At 57.8% G+C, this 18942-nt stretch overlaps 1 protein-coding gene across 1 annotated transcript; it reads left to right on the forward strand.

The window, feature by feature from the left end:
- Positions 1 to 8782: 8782 nt before the first annotated feature.
- Positions 8783 to 16686, forward strand: LOC133359194 (zinc finger protein 771-like). Its single transcript, XM_061577618.1, has 3 exons — positions 8783 to 8839; positions 14901 to 15224; positions 15823 to 16686. Exons 1-3 carry the CDS (start codon positions 8803 to 8805, stop codon positions 16575 to 16577), a joined length of 1116 nt encoding a protein of 371 aa, XP_061433602.1. The 5' UTR covers positions 8783 to 8802; the 3' UTR covers positions 16578 to 16686.
- The last annotated feature ends 2256 nt before the right edge of the window (positions 16687 to 18942 follow it).

The following is an 18942-nucleotide window of genomic DNA, read 5'->3' on the forward strand; positions in this document are numbered from 1 at the left end:
AGCTGCCGCAAGGCGATGCCTGGCACACACGGGCAAGCGACGTCAATGTTCCAGGTGCGAAGAAAGTTGTCGGATGACATGGCTGCTGCTTGCTCCAACGCTCGTCAATACACACCTCTAAAAAACCGCTGCCACAGTCTCATTGTCATCGACTACCGACCATCATCTTGCGGTTGCACCCGATTCAGAGCCGAATGGCTCACAGGGCTATAGCTTTCGATTGAAAGCTTCGTGACCGCAGGATTCAGCTTCTTGGTTCGTTCGGTAAAGTCGCGTAGAAGGGAAATAATAAAATAATCCATTAAATAATTCTCAACGACGTTTCGGCCACAAACGCAAGCAGCCGTCCTCATGTGAAGAACAGGTCTGTCGGAAAGACAGCGTCTGAAATTCAGTCTGAAAGAACAGTCTGTCGAAAGACAGCGTCTGAAATTCAGTCTGAAATTCAGACGCTGTCTTTCGACAGACCTGTGCTTCCCAGAGGACGGCGCTTGCGTTGTGGCCGAACGTCGTGAGAATTGTATTTTATTATGTTTTATTATTTTTTTATTATTTCCCTTCTACGTGACTTTACCGAAAGAACCAAGAAGAGGGCTATACCTAATACATGATCTTGATCTTCAGATTGGGTGCCAGTCCTGCCTGGCTTGGTAAGCCTGTCCTTCCTACCATCCACAATCGAGCCCCCAATCATCACAACCTCCTCCGCACGAGTTTTTGTTTCCAAAATTCCAAGTTGGTTTCACGCTTACGCTGCCATGAATTTTATTAGCATGCTTGTGAATATGTATATTACACCGCTTAACACGTTACACCGTACTACTGGACTGTATTTCACTGTTTTAACGATTGTTTTTTACCGTTTCCATTGTTGAGATTATATATGTGTGGGTGTGTGTATAATTGACGACAAGTATTAAACAATATATCATGCTTTCTACAGCGGGGGGGTCTTGTTTTGCAATTCTCTACATCGGATCGTTTCCTCTTTGGGAGTGACCGGTCTCTCTCCTCCCGTAGCATCGTGATGCCGAATCCTCACCAACACAAGAGAGACACACAAACTCCAAATATACAGCAGCAGGCGTCAGGGTGGAGAGAGAACCCACGACCTCCTGTATACCAGGCGAGGTAGTTAACATCTCCTAGCCACCGTGATGATGATGAGAGAGAGACACGCAAACTCCAAATATACAGCAGCAGCAGGCGTCAGGGTCGGGATCGAACCCACGACCTCCTGTACACCAGGCGAGGTAGTTAACATCTCCTAGCCACCGTGATGATGATGAGAGAGAGACACGCAAACCCCAAATATACAGCAGGTGTCAGAGTCGGGATAGAACCCACGACCTCCTGTACACCGGGCGAGGTAGTTAACATCTCCTAGCCACCGTGATGATGATGAGAGAGAGACACGCAAACTCCAAATATACAGCAGCAGCAGGCGTCAGGGTCGGGATCGAACCCACGACCTCCTGTACACCAGGCGAGCAGAGTTAACATCTCCTACGCCACCGTGATGATGATGATTAGAGACACGCAAACTCCAAATATACAGCAGCAGGCGGTCAGTGTCGGGATCGAACCCACGACCTCCTGTTACCCAGGCGAGGTAGTTTAACATCTCATAGCCACCGTGATGATGATGATGAGAGACACGCAGACTCCAAATATACAGCAGCAGGCGTCAGTGTCGGGATCGAACCCACGACCTCCTGTACACCAGGCGAGGCAGTTAAATCTCCTAGCCACCGTGATGATGATGATAGAGACACGCAAACTCCAAATATACAGCAGCAGGCATCGTCAGGGTCGGGATCGAACCCACGACCTCCTGCGCACCAGGCGAGGTTAGTTAACATCATCAACCCACAGCCTTGCCACACACACGCATTTCACTCCTTCAAGTGGATGGCCTCCAAAGTGCAACCTAGCCTGGCACAAGCGCAGTGGTGCGTCACAACGGCGGCTGTTGCCGTTGCTGGGTGGTACGGGGAATGAAAGAGCTCGGCGGATCATTCATTCGTTTTTTCCTTCCCACTCGTTCCCCTCCGCCCCCTGCCGCTGCTACTGGCCCAGTGGCCCATCTCCCTCTCCACGACACCCGGCGGGTGGGCGGGGCGAGAAGTCGGTGGGCGGGGCGAGAAGTCGGTGGGCGGGGCGATGAGTCGGTGGGCGGGGCGAGAAGTCGGTGGGCGGGGCGAGGAGTCGGTGGGCGGGGCGAGAAGTCGGTGGGCGGGGCGAGAAGTCGGTGGGCGGGGCGATGAGTCGGTGGGCGGGGCGAGAAGTCGGTGGGCGGGGCGAGGAGTCGGTGGGCGGGGCGAGAAGTCGGTGGGCGGGGCATGAGTCGGTGGGCGGGGCCGAGAAGTCGGTGGGCGGGGCGATGAGTCGGTGGGCGGGGCTGAGTCGGTGGGCGGGGCGAGAAGTCGGTGGGCGGGGCGATGAGTCGGTCGGCGGGCCGAGAAGTCGGTGGGCGGGCGAGAAGTCGGTGGGCGGGGCGATGAGTCGGTGGGCGGGGCCGAGAAGTCGGTGGGCGGGGCGATGAGTCGGTGGGCGGGGCGAGAAGTCGGTGGGCGGGGCGATGAGTCGGTGGGCGGGGCGATGAGTCGGTGGGCGGGGCCGAGAAGTCGGTGGGCGGGGCGAGAAGTCGGTGGGCGGGGCGATGAGTCGGTGGGCGGGGCTGAGTCGGTGGGCGGGGCCGAGAAGTCGGTGGGCGGGGCGAGAAGTCGGTGGGCGGGGCGAGAAGTCGGTGGGCGGGGCGAGGAGTCGGTGGGCGGGGCGAGAAGTCGGTGGGCGGGGCGAGGAGTCGGTGGGCGGGCCGAGAAGTCGGTGGGCGGGGCGATGAGTCGGTGGGCGGGGCGAGAAGTCGTGGGCGGGGCGATGAGTCGGTGGGCGGGGCGAGAAGTCGGTGGGCGGGCGAGGAGTCGGTGGGCGGGCGAGGAGTCGGTGGGCGGGCGAGAAGTCGGTGGGCGGGCGATGAGTCGGTGGGCGGGGCGATGAGTCGGTGGGCGGGGCCGAGAAGTCGGTGGGCGGGGCGAGAAGTCGGTGGGCGGGGCGAGAATCGGTGGGCGGGGCGAGGAGTCGGTGGGCGGGGCGAGAAGTCGGTGGGCGGGCCGAGAAGTCGGTGGGCGGGCCGAGAAGTCGGTGGGCGGGGCGAGAAGTCGGTGGGCGGGCCGAGAAGTCGGTGGGTGGGGCGAGAAGTCGGTGGGCGGGCGAGGAGTCGGTGGGCGGGGCGAGGAGTCGGTGGGCGGGCGATGAGTCGGTGGGCGGGGCGAGAAGTCGGTGGGCGGGGCCGAGAAGTCGGTGGGCGGGCCGAGAAGTTGGTGGGCGGGCGAGAAGTCAGTGGGCGGGGCGAGGAGTCGGTGGGCGGGGCGATGAGTCGGTGGGCGGGGCGAGGAGTCGGTGGGCGGGCCGAGAAGTCGGTGGGCGGGCCGAGAAGTTGGTGGGCGGGGCGAGAAGTCAGTGGGCGGGGCGAGGAGTCGGTGGGCGGGGCAATGAGTCGGTGGGCGGGTGATGAGTCGGTGGGCGGGGCCGAGAAGTCGGTGGGCGGGGCGAGAAGTCGGTGGGCGGGCGAGAAGTCGGTGGGCGGGGCGAGGAGTCGGTGGGCGGGGCGAGAAGTCGGTGGGCGGGCGATGAGTCGGTGGGCGGGGCCGAGAAGTCGGTGGGGGGGGCGATGAGTCGGTGGGCGGGCGATGAGTCGGTGGGCGGGGCGAGAAGTCGGTGGGCGGGGCGATGAGTCGGTGGGCGGGGCGATGAGTCGGTGGGCGGGGCGATGATCGGTGGGCGGGGCGATGAGTCGGTGGGCGGGGCGATGATCGGTGGGCGGGGCGATGAGTCGGTGGGCGGGGCGATGAGTCGGTGGGCGGGGCGAGAAGTCGGTGGGCGGGGCGGGGAGTAGGTGGGCGGGGCGAGAAGTCGGTGGGCGGGGCGATGAGTCGGTGGGCGGGGCGAGAAGTCGGTGGGCGGGGCGATGAGTCGGTGGGCGGGGCGATGAGTCGGTGGGCGGGGCGAGAAGTCGGTGGGCGGGGCGATGAGTCGGTGGGCGGGGCGATGAGTCGGTGGGCGGGGCGATGAGTCGGTGGGCGGGGCGATGAGTCGGTGGGCGGGGCGATGAGTCGGTGGGCGGGGCGATGAGTCGGTGGGCGGGGCGATGAGTCGGTGGGCAGGGCGATGAGTCGGTGGGCGGGGCGATGAGTCGGTGGGCGGGGCGATGAGTCGGTGGGCGGGGCGAGAAGTCGGTGGGCGGGGCGAGAAGTCGGTGGGCGGGGCGATGAGTCGGTGGGCGGGGCCGAGAAGTCGGTGGGCGGGGCGAGAAGTCGGTGGGCGGGGCGATGAGTCGGTGGGCGGGGCGAGAAGTCGGTGGGCGGGCGAGAAGTCGGTGGGCGGGGCGAGAAGTCGGTGGGCGGGGCGATGAGTCGGTGGGCGGGGCGAGAAGTCGGTGGGCGGGGCGATGAGTCGGTGGGCGGGCCGAGAAGTCGGTGGGCGGGGCGAGAAGTCGGTGGGCGGGGCGATGAGTCGGTGGGCGGCGATGAGTCGGTGGGCGGGCGATGAGTCGGTGGGCGGGGCGATGAGTCGGTGGGCGGGCGATGAGTCGGTGGGGCGGGCGATGAGTCGGTGGGCGGGGCGAGAGTCGGTGGGCGGGGCGATGATCGGTGGGCGGGGCCGAGAAGTCGGTGGCGGGCGATGAGTCGGTGGGCGGGGCGAAAGTCGGTGGGCGGGGCGATGAGTCGGTGGGCGGGGCCGAGAAGTCGGTGGGCGGGGCGAGAAGTCGGTGGGCGGGGCGATGAGTCGGTGGGCGGGGCGATGAGTCGGTGGGCGGGGCGATAAGTCGGTGGGCGGGGCGAGAAGTCGTGGGCGGGGCGAGGAGTCGGTGGGCGGGGCGAGAAGTCGGTGGGCGGGGCGAGGAGTCGGTGGGCGGGGCGATGAGTCGGTGGGCGGGGCGAGAAGTCGGTGGGCGGGGCGATGAGTCGGTGGGCGGGGCGAGAAGTCGTGGGCGGGCGAGAAGTCGGTGGGCGGGGCGAGGCAGTCGGTGGGCGGGGCGAGGAAGTCGGTGGGCGGGGCGATGAGTCGGTGGGCGGGGCGAGAAGTCGGTGGGGCGGGGCGAGAAGTCGCTGTGGGCGGGGCGAGAAGTCGGTGGGCGGGGCGAGAAGTCGGTGGGCGGGTGCGGATGAGTCGGGGGCGGGGCGATGAGTCGGTGGGCGGGGTCGATGAGTCGGTGGGCGGCGGAGAGGAGTCGGTGGGGCGGGTGCGAGAAGTCGGTGGGCGGGGCGAGAACGTCGGTGCGGCGGGGCGAGGAGAGGAGTCCGGTGGGCGGGGCGGAGAAGTCGGTGGGCGGGGCGATGAGTCGGTGGGCGGGGCGAGAAGTCGGTGGGCGGGGCGAGGAGTCGGTGGGCGGGGCGAGGGAGTCGGTTGGGCGGGGCGAGGAGTCGGTGGGCGGGCTGGCGAGAAGTCGGTGGGCGGGGCGATGAGTCGGTGGCGGGGCGAGGAGTCGGTGGGCGGGGCGAGAAGTCGGTGGGCGGTGGCGAGGAGTCGGTGGGCGGGGCGAGGAGTCGGTGGGCGGGGCGAGAAGTCGGTGGGCGGGGCGATGAGTCGGTGGGGCGGGGCGATGATCGGTGGGCGGGGCGAGAAGTCGGTGGGCGGGGCGAGGAGTCGGTGCGGGGCGAGAAGTCGGTGGGCGGGCGAGAAGTCGGTGGCGGGGCGAGGAGTCGGTGGGCGGGGCGAGAATCGGTGGGCGGGGCGAGAAGTCGGTGGCGGGGCGAGAAGTCGTGGGCGGGGCGAGGAGTCGGTGGGCGGGCGAGAAGTCGGTGGACGGGGCGAGAAGTCGGTGGGCGGGGCGAGGAGTCGGTGGGCGGGGCGAGAAGTCGGTGGGCGGGCGAGAAGTCGGTGGGCGGGGCGAGGTCGGTGGGCGGGGCGAGAAGTCGGTGGGCGGGGCGAGGAGTCGGTGGGCGGGCGAGAAGTCGGTGGGCGGGGCGAGGAGTCGGTGGGCGGGGCGATAAGTCGGTGGGCTGGCGATGAGTCGGTGGGCGGGCGATAAGTCGGTAGGCGGGGCGAGAAGTCGGTGGGCGGGGCGAGAGTCGGTGGGCGGGGCGAGAAGTCGGTGGGCGGGGCGAGAAGTCGGTGGGCGGGGCGAGATCGGTGGGCGGGCGAGGAGTCGGTGGGCGGGGCGAGAAGTCGGTGGGCGGGGCGATGAGTCGGTGGGCGGGGCCGAGAAGTCGGTGGGCGGGGCGAGAAGTCGGTGGGCGGGGCGATGATCGGTGGGCGGGGCGAGAAGTCGGTGGGCGGGGCGAGAAGTCGGTGGGCGGGGCGAGAAGTCGGTGGGCGGGGCGAGAAGTCGGTGGGCGGGGCGATGAGTCGGTGGGCGGGGCGAAAGGTCGGTGGGCGGGGCGAGGAGTCGGTGGGCGGGGCGAGAAGTCGGTGGGCGGGGCGAGAAGTCGGTGGGCGGGGCGATGATCGGTGGGCGGGGCGAGGAGTCGGTGGGCGGGCGATGAGTCGGTGGGCGGGCGAGAAGTCGGTGGGCGGGGCGAGAAGTCGGTGGGCGGGGCGAGAAGTCGGTGGGCGGGGCGAGAAGTCGGTGGGCGGGCGAGAAGTCGGTGGGCGGGGCGATAAGTCGTGGGCGGGGCGAGAATCGGTGGGCGGGGCGAGAAGTCGGTGGGCGGGCGAGAAGTCGGTGGGCGGGGCGATGATCGGTGGGCGGGGCGAGAAGTCGGTGGGCGGGGCGATGAGTCGGTGGGCGGGGCGAGAAGTCGGTGGGCGGGGCGATGAGTCGGTGGGCGGGCGAGAAGTCGGTGGGCGGGGCGAGAAGTCGGTGGGCGGGGCGAGAAGTCGGGGGCGGGCGAGAAGTCGGTGGGCGGGGCGATGAGTCGTGGGCGAGGCGAGGAGTCGGTGGGCGGGGCGAGAAGTCGGTGGGCGGGGCGAGAAGTCGGTGGGCGGGGCGATGAGTCGGTGGGCGGGGCGAGAAGTCGGGGCGGGGCGAGAAGTCGGTGGGCGGGGCGATGATCGGTGGGCGAGGCGAGGAGTCGGTGGGCGGGGCGAGAAGTCGTGGGCGGGGCGAGAAGGCGGTGGGCGGGGCGAAAGTCGGTGGGCGGGGCGATGAGTCGGTGGGCGGGGCGAGAAGTCGGTGGGCGGGCGAGAGTCTGGGGGCGGGGCGAGAGTCGGTGGGCGGGGCGAGAAGTCGGTGGGCGGCGCTGAGTCGTGGGCGGGGCGAGAAGTCGGGGGCGGGGCGAGAATCGTGGGCGGGGCGAGAAGTCGGTGGGCGGGGCGATGAGTCGGTGGGCGGGGCGAGAAGTCGGTGGGCGGGGCGAGAAGTCGGTGGGCGGGGCGATGAGTCGGTGGGGGGCGAGAAGTCGGTGGGCGGGGCGAGAAGTCGGTGGGCGGGGCGAGAAGTTGGTGGGCGGGGCGAGAAGGCGGTGGGGGGGCGAGAAGTCGGTGGGCGGCGAGAAGGCGGTGGGCGGGGCGAGAAGTCGGTGGGCGGGCGATGATCGGTGGGCGGGGCGAGAAGTCGGTGGGCGGGCGAGAAGTCGGTGGGCGGGGCGATGAGTCGGTGGGCGGGGCGAGAAGTCGGTGGGCGGGGCGATGAGTCGGTGGGCGGGGCGAGAAGTCGGTGGCGGGGGCGAGAGTCGGTGGGCGGGGCGAGAAGTCGGGGGGCGGGGCGAGAAGCGTGGGCGGGGGCGAAAGGTCGGTGGGCGGGCGATGAGTCGGTGGGCGGGGCGAGAAGTCGGTGGGCGGGGCGAGAAGTCGGTGGGGAGGGCGGGGCGATGAGTCGGTGGGCGGGGCGAGAAGTCGGTGGGCGGGGCGATGAGTCGGTGGGCGGGGCGAGAAGTCGGTGGGCGGGGCGATGAGTCGGTGGGCGGGGCGATGAGTCGGTGGGCGGGGCGATGAGTCGGTGGGCGGGGCGAGAAGTCGGTGGGCGGGGCGAGAAGTCGGTGGGCGGGGCGAGGAGTCAAGTTCATTGATTAGGTGTAGCCCTGTGAGCCATTCGGCTCTTGAATCGGGTTTAACCGCAACAAACAAAAAACTAAAACATGAACAAAAAACATCTTAAAGTGAATATGTGACTGAGTGCAAACAGAAAATCCAAGAAAAGACGGCAAAATATTGCAGAAAAAACACCGTACACCAACGCTGTGTGCAAAAATCCCAGTGGGATGCAAGTCAAACAACAACAACAACCACAAGACAACTTAGATTAAGGCCATCAGTCTAACTCTGTACTACAACAAACGCACATGGCCAAACCGAAAAACTTTTAGAAAATCACCAAAATAAAGCCACAAAAGCAATGAAACAGTGATCATAGGAACTGTCACGGAATTTTCACAATAAACGGCATAAACATGTACTACCAAAACCCTGCAGCCATAGCTGGCTGCATGAGTCACTCCACAACAGCAGCAGGAGCTCATCTTCTTGGTTCTTTCGGTAAAGTCACGTAGAAGGATAATAATAAAATAATAAAAAATAAAACATAATAAAATAACAAAATAATATACTATTATAAAATAATATTATATAATAAAATATTATAAAATATTGTAATAATATAAAATAATATAGAATAAAATAATATAATCAAATATTGTAATAATATAAAATAATATATAATAAAATAATATATAATAAAATATTGTGATAATATTAAATAATAAAATTATAAAATAATCGGAGCACTATAATTTTTCAATGGGGGGGGGGGGGGCAAAGCAGGGACCAATCACAGGCCGTCTTACTCGCGGTGGATGAGGTGGGGGACCAATCGCAGAGCGGCTCATTGCGAGGTCGCAGTTACCCCACCAGCAGCCAGCAATGGCCACCATGGATGTCCTCATTGAGGACAGAGACGGTAAAGATGCAGCTGTTGTTGTTGTTGTTGTTTGTTTGTTTGTTGTTGTTACAATCCCGCCACCGCGTCCCCCCTTCGAGAGACGAGATTCGACAAGGGGGGAGCGTTTGGCGACTCGCTCCGACCTGCTCAGAACGCGAACGAACCTCGCAAGTCTACCAACAAGGCCTCGACACTCACACCATCACACACTCACACTCACACATCTCACTCACACATCTCACACATCTCACACACATCTCACACACACTCACACATCACTCACACATCTCACTCACACATCTCACACACATCTCACTCACACATCTCACACACATCTCACACACATCTCACACACAACTCACACATCACTCACACATCTCACTCACACATCTCACACACATCTCACTCACACATCTCACACACATCTCACACACATCTCACACACAACTCACACATCACTCACACATCTCACTCACACATCTCACACACATCTCACACACACACACATCTCACACACATCACACACACACATCTCACTCACACACATCTCACACACATCTCACACACACATCTCTCACACACATCTCATCCACACACTCACACATCTCACACACACATCTCACTCACACACATCTCATCCACACACTCACACATCTCACACATCTCACACACACACATCTCACACTCACACACATCTCACTCATATCTCACACACATCTCACTCACACACATCTCACTCACACACATCTCACTCACACACATCTCATCCACACACTCACACATCTCACACATCTCACACACACACATCTCATCCACACACTCACACATCTCACACATCTCACACACACACATCTCACACTCACATCTCACACACATCTCACTCATATCTCACACTCACACACATCTCACACACACATCTCACACTCACACACATCTCACACACATCTCACACACATCTCACTCATATCTCACACACATCTCACTCACACACATCTCACTCATATCTCACACACATCTCACACACACATCTCACACTCACACACATCTCACTCATATCTCACTCATATCTCACACACATCTCACTCACACACATCTCACTCATATCTCACACACATCTCACACACACATCTCACACTCACACACATCTCACTCATATCTCACACACATCTCACACTCACACACATCTCACACACATCTCACTCATATCTCACACACATCTCACTCATATCTCACACACATCTCACACACTCACACACATCTCATCCACACACATCTCATCCACACACATCTCATTCACACACACATCTCACTCACATATCTCACACACATCTCACTCACACATCTCACACACATCTCACACACACATCACTCACACACATCTCACTCACACACATCTCACTCACACACATCTCACTCACACACATCTCACACACATCTCACACACACACACATCTCACACACACATCTCACTCACATCTCACACATATCTCACACACATCTCACACACACATCTCACTCACACACATCTCACACACATCTCACACTCACATCTCACACACATCTCACTCATATCTCACACTCACACACATCTCACACACACATCTCACACTCACACACATCTCACACACGTCTCACACACATCTCACTCATATCTCACACACATCTCACTCACACACATCTCACTCATATCTCACACACATCTCACACACACATCTCACACTCACACACATCTCACTCATATCTCACACACATCTCACACTCACACACATCTCACACACATCTCACTCATATCTCACACACATCTCACACACACATCTCACACTCACACACATCTCACTCATATCTCACACACATCTCACACTCACACACATCTCACACACATCTCACTCATATCTCACACACATCTCACACACTCACACACATCTGACACACATCTCACTCATATCTCACACACATCTCACACACTCACACACATCTCATCCACACACATCTCATCCACACACATCTCATTCACACACACATCTCACTCACATATCTCACACACATCTCACTCACACATCTCACACACATCTCACACACACATCACTCACACACATCTCACTCACACACATCTCACTCACACACATCTCACTCACACACATCTCACACACATCTCACACACACACACATCTCACACACATCTCACTCACATCTCACACATATCTCACACACATCTCACACACACACATCTCACTCACACACATCTCACACACATCTCACTCACATCTCACACACATCTCACACACATCTCACACACACACATCTCACACACACACATCTCACACACAAATCTCACACACACATCTCACACACATCTCACACACACATCTCACACACACATCTCACACACATCTCACACACACACATCTCACACACAAATCTCACACACATCTCACACACACACATCTCACACACACACATCTCACACACACACATCTCACACATACACATCTCGCACACATCTCGTCCACACACACACATCTCACACACCATCTCATCCACACACTCACATCTCACACACATCTCACACACACACCATCTCACACACACATCTCACACACATCTTACACACCATCTCATCCACACACTCTCACACATCTCACACCCACCATCTCGTCCACACCATCTCATTCACACACTCACACACATCTCACACACATCTTACACACCATCTCAGCCACACACTCTCACACATCTCACACACACCATCTCACTCACACACATCTCATTCACCTCATCTCACACACACCATCTCGTCCACCTCCTACTCCACACATCTCATCCACACACTCACACACACACATCTCACACACATCTCATTCGCACACATCTCACACACACACATCTCACTCACACATCTCACTCACACATCTCACTCACACATCTCACTCACACATCTCACTCACACATCACTCACATCTCACACACACATCTCATTCGCACACATCTCACACACACACATCTCACGCACACACATCTCACGCACACACATCTCACACACACATCTCACTCACACACATCTCATTCGCACACATCTCACACACACATCTCACGCACACACATCTCACACACACATCTCACACACACACATCTCACACACACCATCACACACACACACCTCACTCACACACATCTCACGCACACACATCTCACACACACCATCTCACTCACACACATCTCACACACACACATCTCACTCACACACATCTCATTCGCACACATCTCACACACACACATCTCACACACACATCTCATTCGCACACATCTCACACACACATCTCACGCACACACATCTCACACACACCATCTCACTCACACACATCTCACACACACACATCTCACTCACACACATCTCATTCGCACACATCTCACTCACACACATCTCACACACACATCTCATTCGCACACATCTCACACACACACATCTCATTCGCACACATCTCACACACACATCTCACGCACACACATCTCACACACACCATCTCACACACACCATCTCACACACACACCATCTCGTCCACACATCTCACTCACACACATCTCATTCACACATCTCGTCCACCACATCTCACCCACCTCCTCCACCTTCACCATCTCCACCACCACCGCTACCTCCACCACCACCTTCACCACCAACTCCACCTTCACCACCTTCACCACCTCCACCACCTCCACCACCTTCACCACCACCACCACCTCCTTCAGCACCTTCACCACCACCTACCCCCATCACCTCCACCACTACCACCTTCACCTCATCCACCACCTCCTCTACTCCTACCTCTACCCCCACCTCTACCCCCACCTCTACCCCCACCTCCACCTCTACTCCCACCACTACTCCCACCACCTCCACCTCGCCTGGTGTGCAGGAGGTGTCGTGGCTTCGATCCCGACCCTGACGATGCCTGCCGCTCTATATTTGGAGTTTGCAATGTCTTTCTCATCATCACCACCACAGTTTCGAGATGTTAACTACCTCGCCTGGTATACAGGAGGTCGTGGGTTCGATCGCGACCCTGACACCTGCTGCTGTATTTGGAGTTTGCGTGTCTCTCATCATCATCACGGTGGCTAGGAGATGTTGACTACCTCGCCTGGTATACAGGAGGTCGTGGATTGGATCTAGACCCTGACACCTGCTGTATATTTTGAGTTTGCGTGTGTCTCTCATCATCATCACGGTGGCTAGGAGATATTGACTACCTCGCCTGGTATACAGGAGGTCGTGGGTTCGATCGCGACCCTGACGCCTGCTGCTGTATATTTGGAGTTTGCGTGTTTCTCTCATCATCATCACGGTGGCTAGGAGATGTTAACTACCTCGCCTGGTATACAGGAGGTCGTGGGTTCGATCGCGACCCTGACACCTGCTGCTGTATTTGGAGTTTGCGTGTCTCTCTCTCATCATCACGGTGGCTAGGAGATGTTGACTACCTCGCCTGGTACGCAGAAGGTCGTGGATTGGATCCAGACCCTGACGCCTGCTGTATATTTGGAGTTTGCGTGTCTCTCTCATCATCATCACGGTGGCTAGGAGATGTTGACTACCTCGCCTGGTACGCAGAAGGTCGTGGATTGGATCCAGACCCTGACGCCTGCTGTATATTTGGAGTTTGCGTGTCTCTCTCATCATCATCACGGTGGCTAGATGTTGACTACCTCGCCTGGTACGCAGAAGGTCGTGGATTGGATCCAGACCCTGACGCCTGCTGCTGTATATTTGGAGTTTGCGTTTCTCTTTCATCATCACGGTGGCTAGGAGATGTTGACTACCTCACCTGGTACGCAGGAGGTCGTGGGTTCGATCGCGATCCTGACGCCTGCTGTACATTTGGAGTTTGCATGTCTCTCTCATCATCATCACGGTGGCTAGGAGATGTTGACTACCTCGCCTGGTATACAGGAGGTGGTGGGTTCCATCCCGACTCCTGACTTCGTCTGGTATACAGATGGTCGTGGTTTCGATCCTCGAACCTGACGGCTTGCCTTGCTGTACATTTGGTCGCGTGGATTTTTCTTCGGGTCCTTTGGGTTTTCCCTCGACATTTAGAAACACGCGTTTAAGAGTATTTGGCTGCTATACATTTCCACACGACGATAAGCCACTTCATCATGAGACCTCCTTTGCCAGTACCAAAATATAATAATTTTAATTTCATTTTTTACCTACGTGACTTTACCGAAAAAACTAAGAGTATGAATCCTTGCAGTCACGAAAGCTTCAAATCTAGAGTTTTTTCCCTTTTTTCTGGCAACGAAACTGAAACCTTTTTACAAGGAATCATGTGTGTGCATTTTAACCACAATACTTGTGGTTAAAATGCAAACAAAAAAGACACTCTGATAGTATATGCATTGTCCTTGAAACTGATTGGTCCACACCCGAGACAGCTTTCCTTAGAGCCTAGTCTCACATGGTGTTGGACCAGATGACGCCAAAAGGCGCACAACTCAAAGACAATGCACCATCAGAGTATGAGAGCTCGGGGTAAGCATTTACACCATTGGAATCTCATTTGCCAGTAAAAAAAATATGATAATGGTTTTTTTACCCTTTTATCTGGCAACAAAACTGACACCTTTTTTTAAATCCTTTATATTAAGTTCACTTGCTTGCGCGCTTACAACCGTGCAAATTTTTCGGTCGTTTTTTAACCCACTTCCCGTGATCCAATCGAACTGACATTTTCCACACAGACTCGTTTTTTCCAAATTTGTACACTTTTCAGGAATTTTTTAAAATATTTAATTACCAATTGCTTAATGGTGGCAGGCAATCATCTGACCCATAGGTGGCAGCCATCTCAAGCCAGAGGACGAGAGGACTCTAGCCGCCACGCATATAAAGGATTTATAGTGAAAAACTTTGTTTTTACGGGTTAATTTTTACGAGGAGTCATGTTTGCATTGACCACAATACCTGCGGTCGTAATTCAACCAAAAAACACAACTCTGATAATGTGTGCACCGTCCTTGACCAACCACCACCCCTCCGGTGTAACGGCCGCGCCTCCCGTCCGTCCCGTCCCGACAGCAGCAGTGGACATGGAGCAGGTGGGAATGACGGTGGTGCTGGAGAACGTGGAGAGCGTGGAGAACATGGAGGGCGTCGCGCGCACCGAGAACGTGGAGTACGCCGAGGTGCAGGCGGAAGAGCTGGTGGGCGCCGGTGACGAAGACGACTGCGACGACGGCCTCGGCGTCGCCGACGACGCCGCCGCCGCGGTGCTAGCCTGCAAAGCCGAGACGTCGGAGCTCCGCGGGGAGGAGGACGAGGAGGAGGAGGAGGAGAAGGGCGACTTGAAGGCCGAGGCTGAGAACGAGGCCCCGGCGGCGGGGAACGGCGAAGACGACGCCGACGGTGTGTGCCGTGACGTGACGTCGTGACTGACGCAGTGATGTGACGCGGTGAAGTGACAGTGCCGTGACTGTGACGCAGTGATGTGACCCCGTGACGTGACGCCGTGACTGTGATGCCGTGACTGTGACCCCGTGATGTGACTGTGACGCCGTGACTGTGACGCATTGATGTGACTGTGATGCCGTGACTGTGACGCATTGATGTGACTGTGATGCCGTGACTGTGAGTCCGTGACTGTGACCCCGTGATATGACTGACGCCGTGACTGTGATTCCGTGATGTGACCCCGTGATGTGACTGTGACTCCGTGACTGTGACCCCGTGATGTGACTGACGCCGTGACTGTGACGCTGTGACGTGACCCCGTGACTGTAAAGTAGCTGCCAAATATACGAGTGACATCGATTCCAAATGCGGATTGGGAAAACCGGAAGACCCGGGGAGAGAAATCGTCAACTCCAAATGTACAGCAGCAGGTGTCGTCAGGGTCGGGATCGAACCCACGACCTCCTGCATAGCAGGCGAGGGAGATTACATATCTTAACCACCATGGCGGCGCCCCCCCCCCCCCCCCCCTTTATCGTCCTCCCGGTCGCAGGAACCGGCAAAGTCGTCGGCGGCCCCGGCGCGCTCCCCGTGAAGCGTCAGCGGCGTCGTCGCCGCACGGCCAAGCGGCAGGCGTGCGCCCGCTGTGGCGAGGAGCCCGGCAGCACGGCCCTCCTGCGAGCCCACGTCGCGTCCGGACACTGCACCGCCTCGGCCGACGGGAGCAACGCCGCCGCCGCCGGGAAGGTCGGCAAAGGCGGCGGCGGCGGCGGCGGCGGCGACGCTCCCTTCGGCTGCAAGCTGTGCGACCGCGTGTACCGCGACCTGTCGGGACTCGCCTACCACGAGCGCACGCACTCGGGCGAGCGGCCGTACGCGTGCCCCCGCTGCGGCAAGGCCTTCCGCTCGTCGTCGGGCCTGACGCGGCACGCGCGCAGCCACGAGGACGCGCGCCCCTACGCGTGCTCCCGCTGCGGCAAGACCTACCGGGACTCGTGGGGCCTCGAGTACCACCTGAAGACGCACACGGGCGAGCGGCCGTACGCGTGCGGCGAGTGCGGCAAAGCCTTCCGCGACTCGGCGGGCCTCGTGTACCACCGGCGGGCGCACGCCGACGAGCGGCCGTACGCTTGCCCCGAGTGCGGCAAGGCGTTTCGCAGCTCGTCGGCGCTGGCCCGGCACCGGCGGTCGCACGCCGACGCGCCGGGGCACCACTGCGACGACTGCGGGAAGGCCTTCCGGGACCCGTTCTACTTCCGCGTGCACCGACGGTCGCACGCCGGCGAGGCGGCGTCCGCCAAGAGCTAGGGGCTCGCCGGCGGCGGCGGCGGCGTTTTGCCGGCGGCGGTGCCGGCGGCCGCGATGTTGCCGCGGGATTTTTTTTTTAGTACGGCCCTTGGGCACGGTGGGGGGGGGGGGGGGTAGAAGGCGCGTGACGCGGAGGGGCTGAGCGTGTCGTTTCGGGCGGGGATCGAAAGTCGGATGTCGGTGTCTCCTTGCCGGAATGAGTGTGGGTGGCGGTGGCTGTGGCAGCGGCAGTGGTGGTGGCGGTGGTGGCGGTGATACCCAGCCGGGGGTTTGTGTGTTTCACACCCGTCGAGCGGTGTTGGTGAACCACATTGATGTCGGTAACAGGGGGGATTGGGGGGGGAGCTCAGTTGATCAACGCGCCCACCCACCCCACCACCCCTCCGCTCCCACCTCCAGCCCTCGCCGCCCCACTTGTTTCTGGCCGAGTGCGAGGTGAGCATTTGTACCACAGCCCAGCCGGGCCGACGGCAGCAACAACTCGACACTTCGGATCCGAACTGGGTGTGTGTGTGTGTGTGGCGCCAAACCATTCCGCGTCTCGGCATCCCGGGATGACGGGACCCCGGGACGCCGACCTGGTGAACGGAGGAGCCGCCCCGAGCATCTGTGTCCGCCGAGAATTCCTCGCCCGTGTGAGAATTCCGGAATGATAGTGGCCGGTAAAAATGTTCCTCGTGTAGAGAGCGCAGTGCCGTTGAGTTTGGTGCCCTTGCCCGCCCGTACCCCCCCCTCCCTCCCCTCGCTGCCGCGCCTCCGTTTAGCATGGCTGGCTATGTTACGGCACGAAATAAGTTCACCGCAGCGGGCACCTGCGCACCTTAATTTGTCTCGATTTGAAATAATAAAAAAAGTTGTGTGACTCCGTAGCAAAGAGCGTGCGAAAATGCGGCCTCTGCTTCACGTTCCCTCCGAGTGGGCAGGTGGGAATTTCTTGATTTAAAGTTTTCGTGACTGCAGGGATTCGTGTTCTTGGTTCTTTCGGTAAAGTCACGTAGAAGGGAAATACTAAAATAATATTTATATAAAACAATAAAAATTCACGAGGCTATTCACATGTACAAACACAGAGACAATTTCAACCGAGAAGATGGATTCTGGCTTAGCAATCATTGGAAGGATTTGGTCAACCATTTCGGGTCTTGAATGATTGTGTTCCCTCTTACGGTGACTTTCAGATGGCATTCCATTCTCTTCCTCTCCCTCCTCTTTTCCGAACATAGATGGACTCGTTCATCTGGCCAACTGCCGAATCGCTGTCCATGGTGCTGACGTTAGAAAAACCACCACTTTTTAAATCCTTTATATTAAGTTCACTTGCTTGCGCGCTTACGACTGTGCAAATCTTTCGGTCGTTTTTTAACCCACTTCCCGTGATCCAATCGAGCTGACATTTTGCACACAGACTCGTTGTGCGTGACAATTTATTTTCGTGAAATTTTTTTTCCAAACTTTTACACTTTTTAGGAAATTTTTTTTAATATTTAATTACCAATTGCTTAATGGTGGCAGGCAATCATCTGACCCATAGGTGGCAGCCATCTCAAGCCAGAGGCATATAAAGGATTTATAGTGAAAAACTTTGTTTTTACGGGTTACTTTTTTTTCAAATTTTCTTTCCGTGGATTTCACAGCTGATGATGATTGCTTGTCTTCTTGGTTCTTTCGGTACAGTCACGTAGAAGGGAAATAATAAAATATTGAAAATAAAACATAAAATGATTCTCACGACGTTTCGGCCACAACTCAAGCAGCCGTCCTCAGGTGAAGAACAGGTCTGTCGGAAAGACAGTGTTTCAGACACAGGTCTGTCGGAAAGACAGCGTCATTCAGACGCTGTCTTTCCGACAGACCTGTTCTTCACCTGAGGACGGTTGCTTGCGTTGTGGCCAAAACGTCGTGAGAATTATTTTATTGTTTTATTTTTATTATTTCCCTTCTATGTGACTTTACCGAAAGAACCAAGAAGATGAATCCCTGCAGTCACGAAAGCTTTAAATCGAAATGATTGCTTGTGTTGCAGTCGAACCGTCGTGAGCATTTTTATTGTTTTATATTAATATTATTTTATTAATTCCCTTCTACGCGACTTTACCGAAAGAACCGAGAATACAGGTAGGAACTTGGTCGGACAGCGCAATTCGTGCACGACAGAAAGCTCGCGGTCACGTGACGCACTTCAACCAATCCGGGAGCTTACTACATGTTTGGGAGGGGCTATGAACGACAGACAAATAATCCCTGGTGGGCCGTGTGGAACCGTTGTTCCTACCCGTAATATAGTCTATCTTAACTCATTCTGGGTCACTGAGAATGACAATGATGCTTAAAATTGTTGGCTGGCTCTAGTTTTCAAGATGTGTTA

Source organism: Lethenteron reissneri, chromosome 64 (genome assembly GCF_015708825.2).
Source record: "Lethenteron reissneri isolate LAM-NWPU_2019-01 chromosome 64, ASM1570882v1, whole genome shotgun sequence".
NCBI lineage: Eukaryota > Metazoa > Chordata > Hyperoartia > Petromyzontiformes > Petromyzontidae > Lethenteron > Lethenteron reissneri.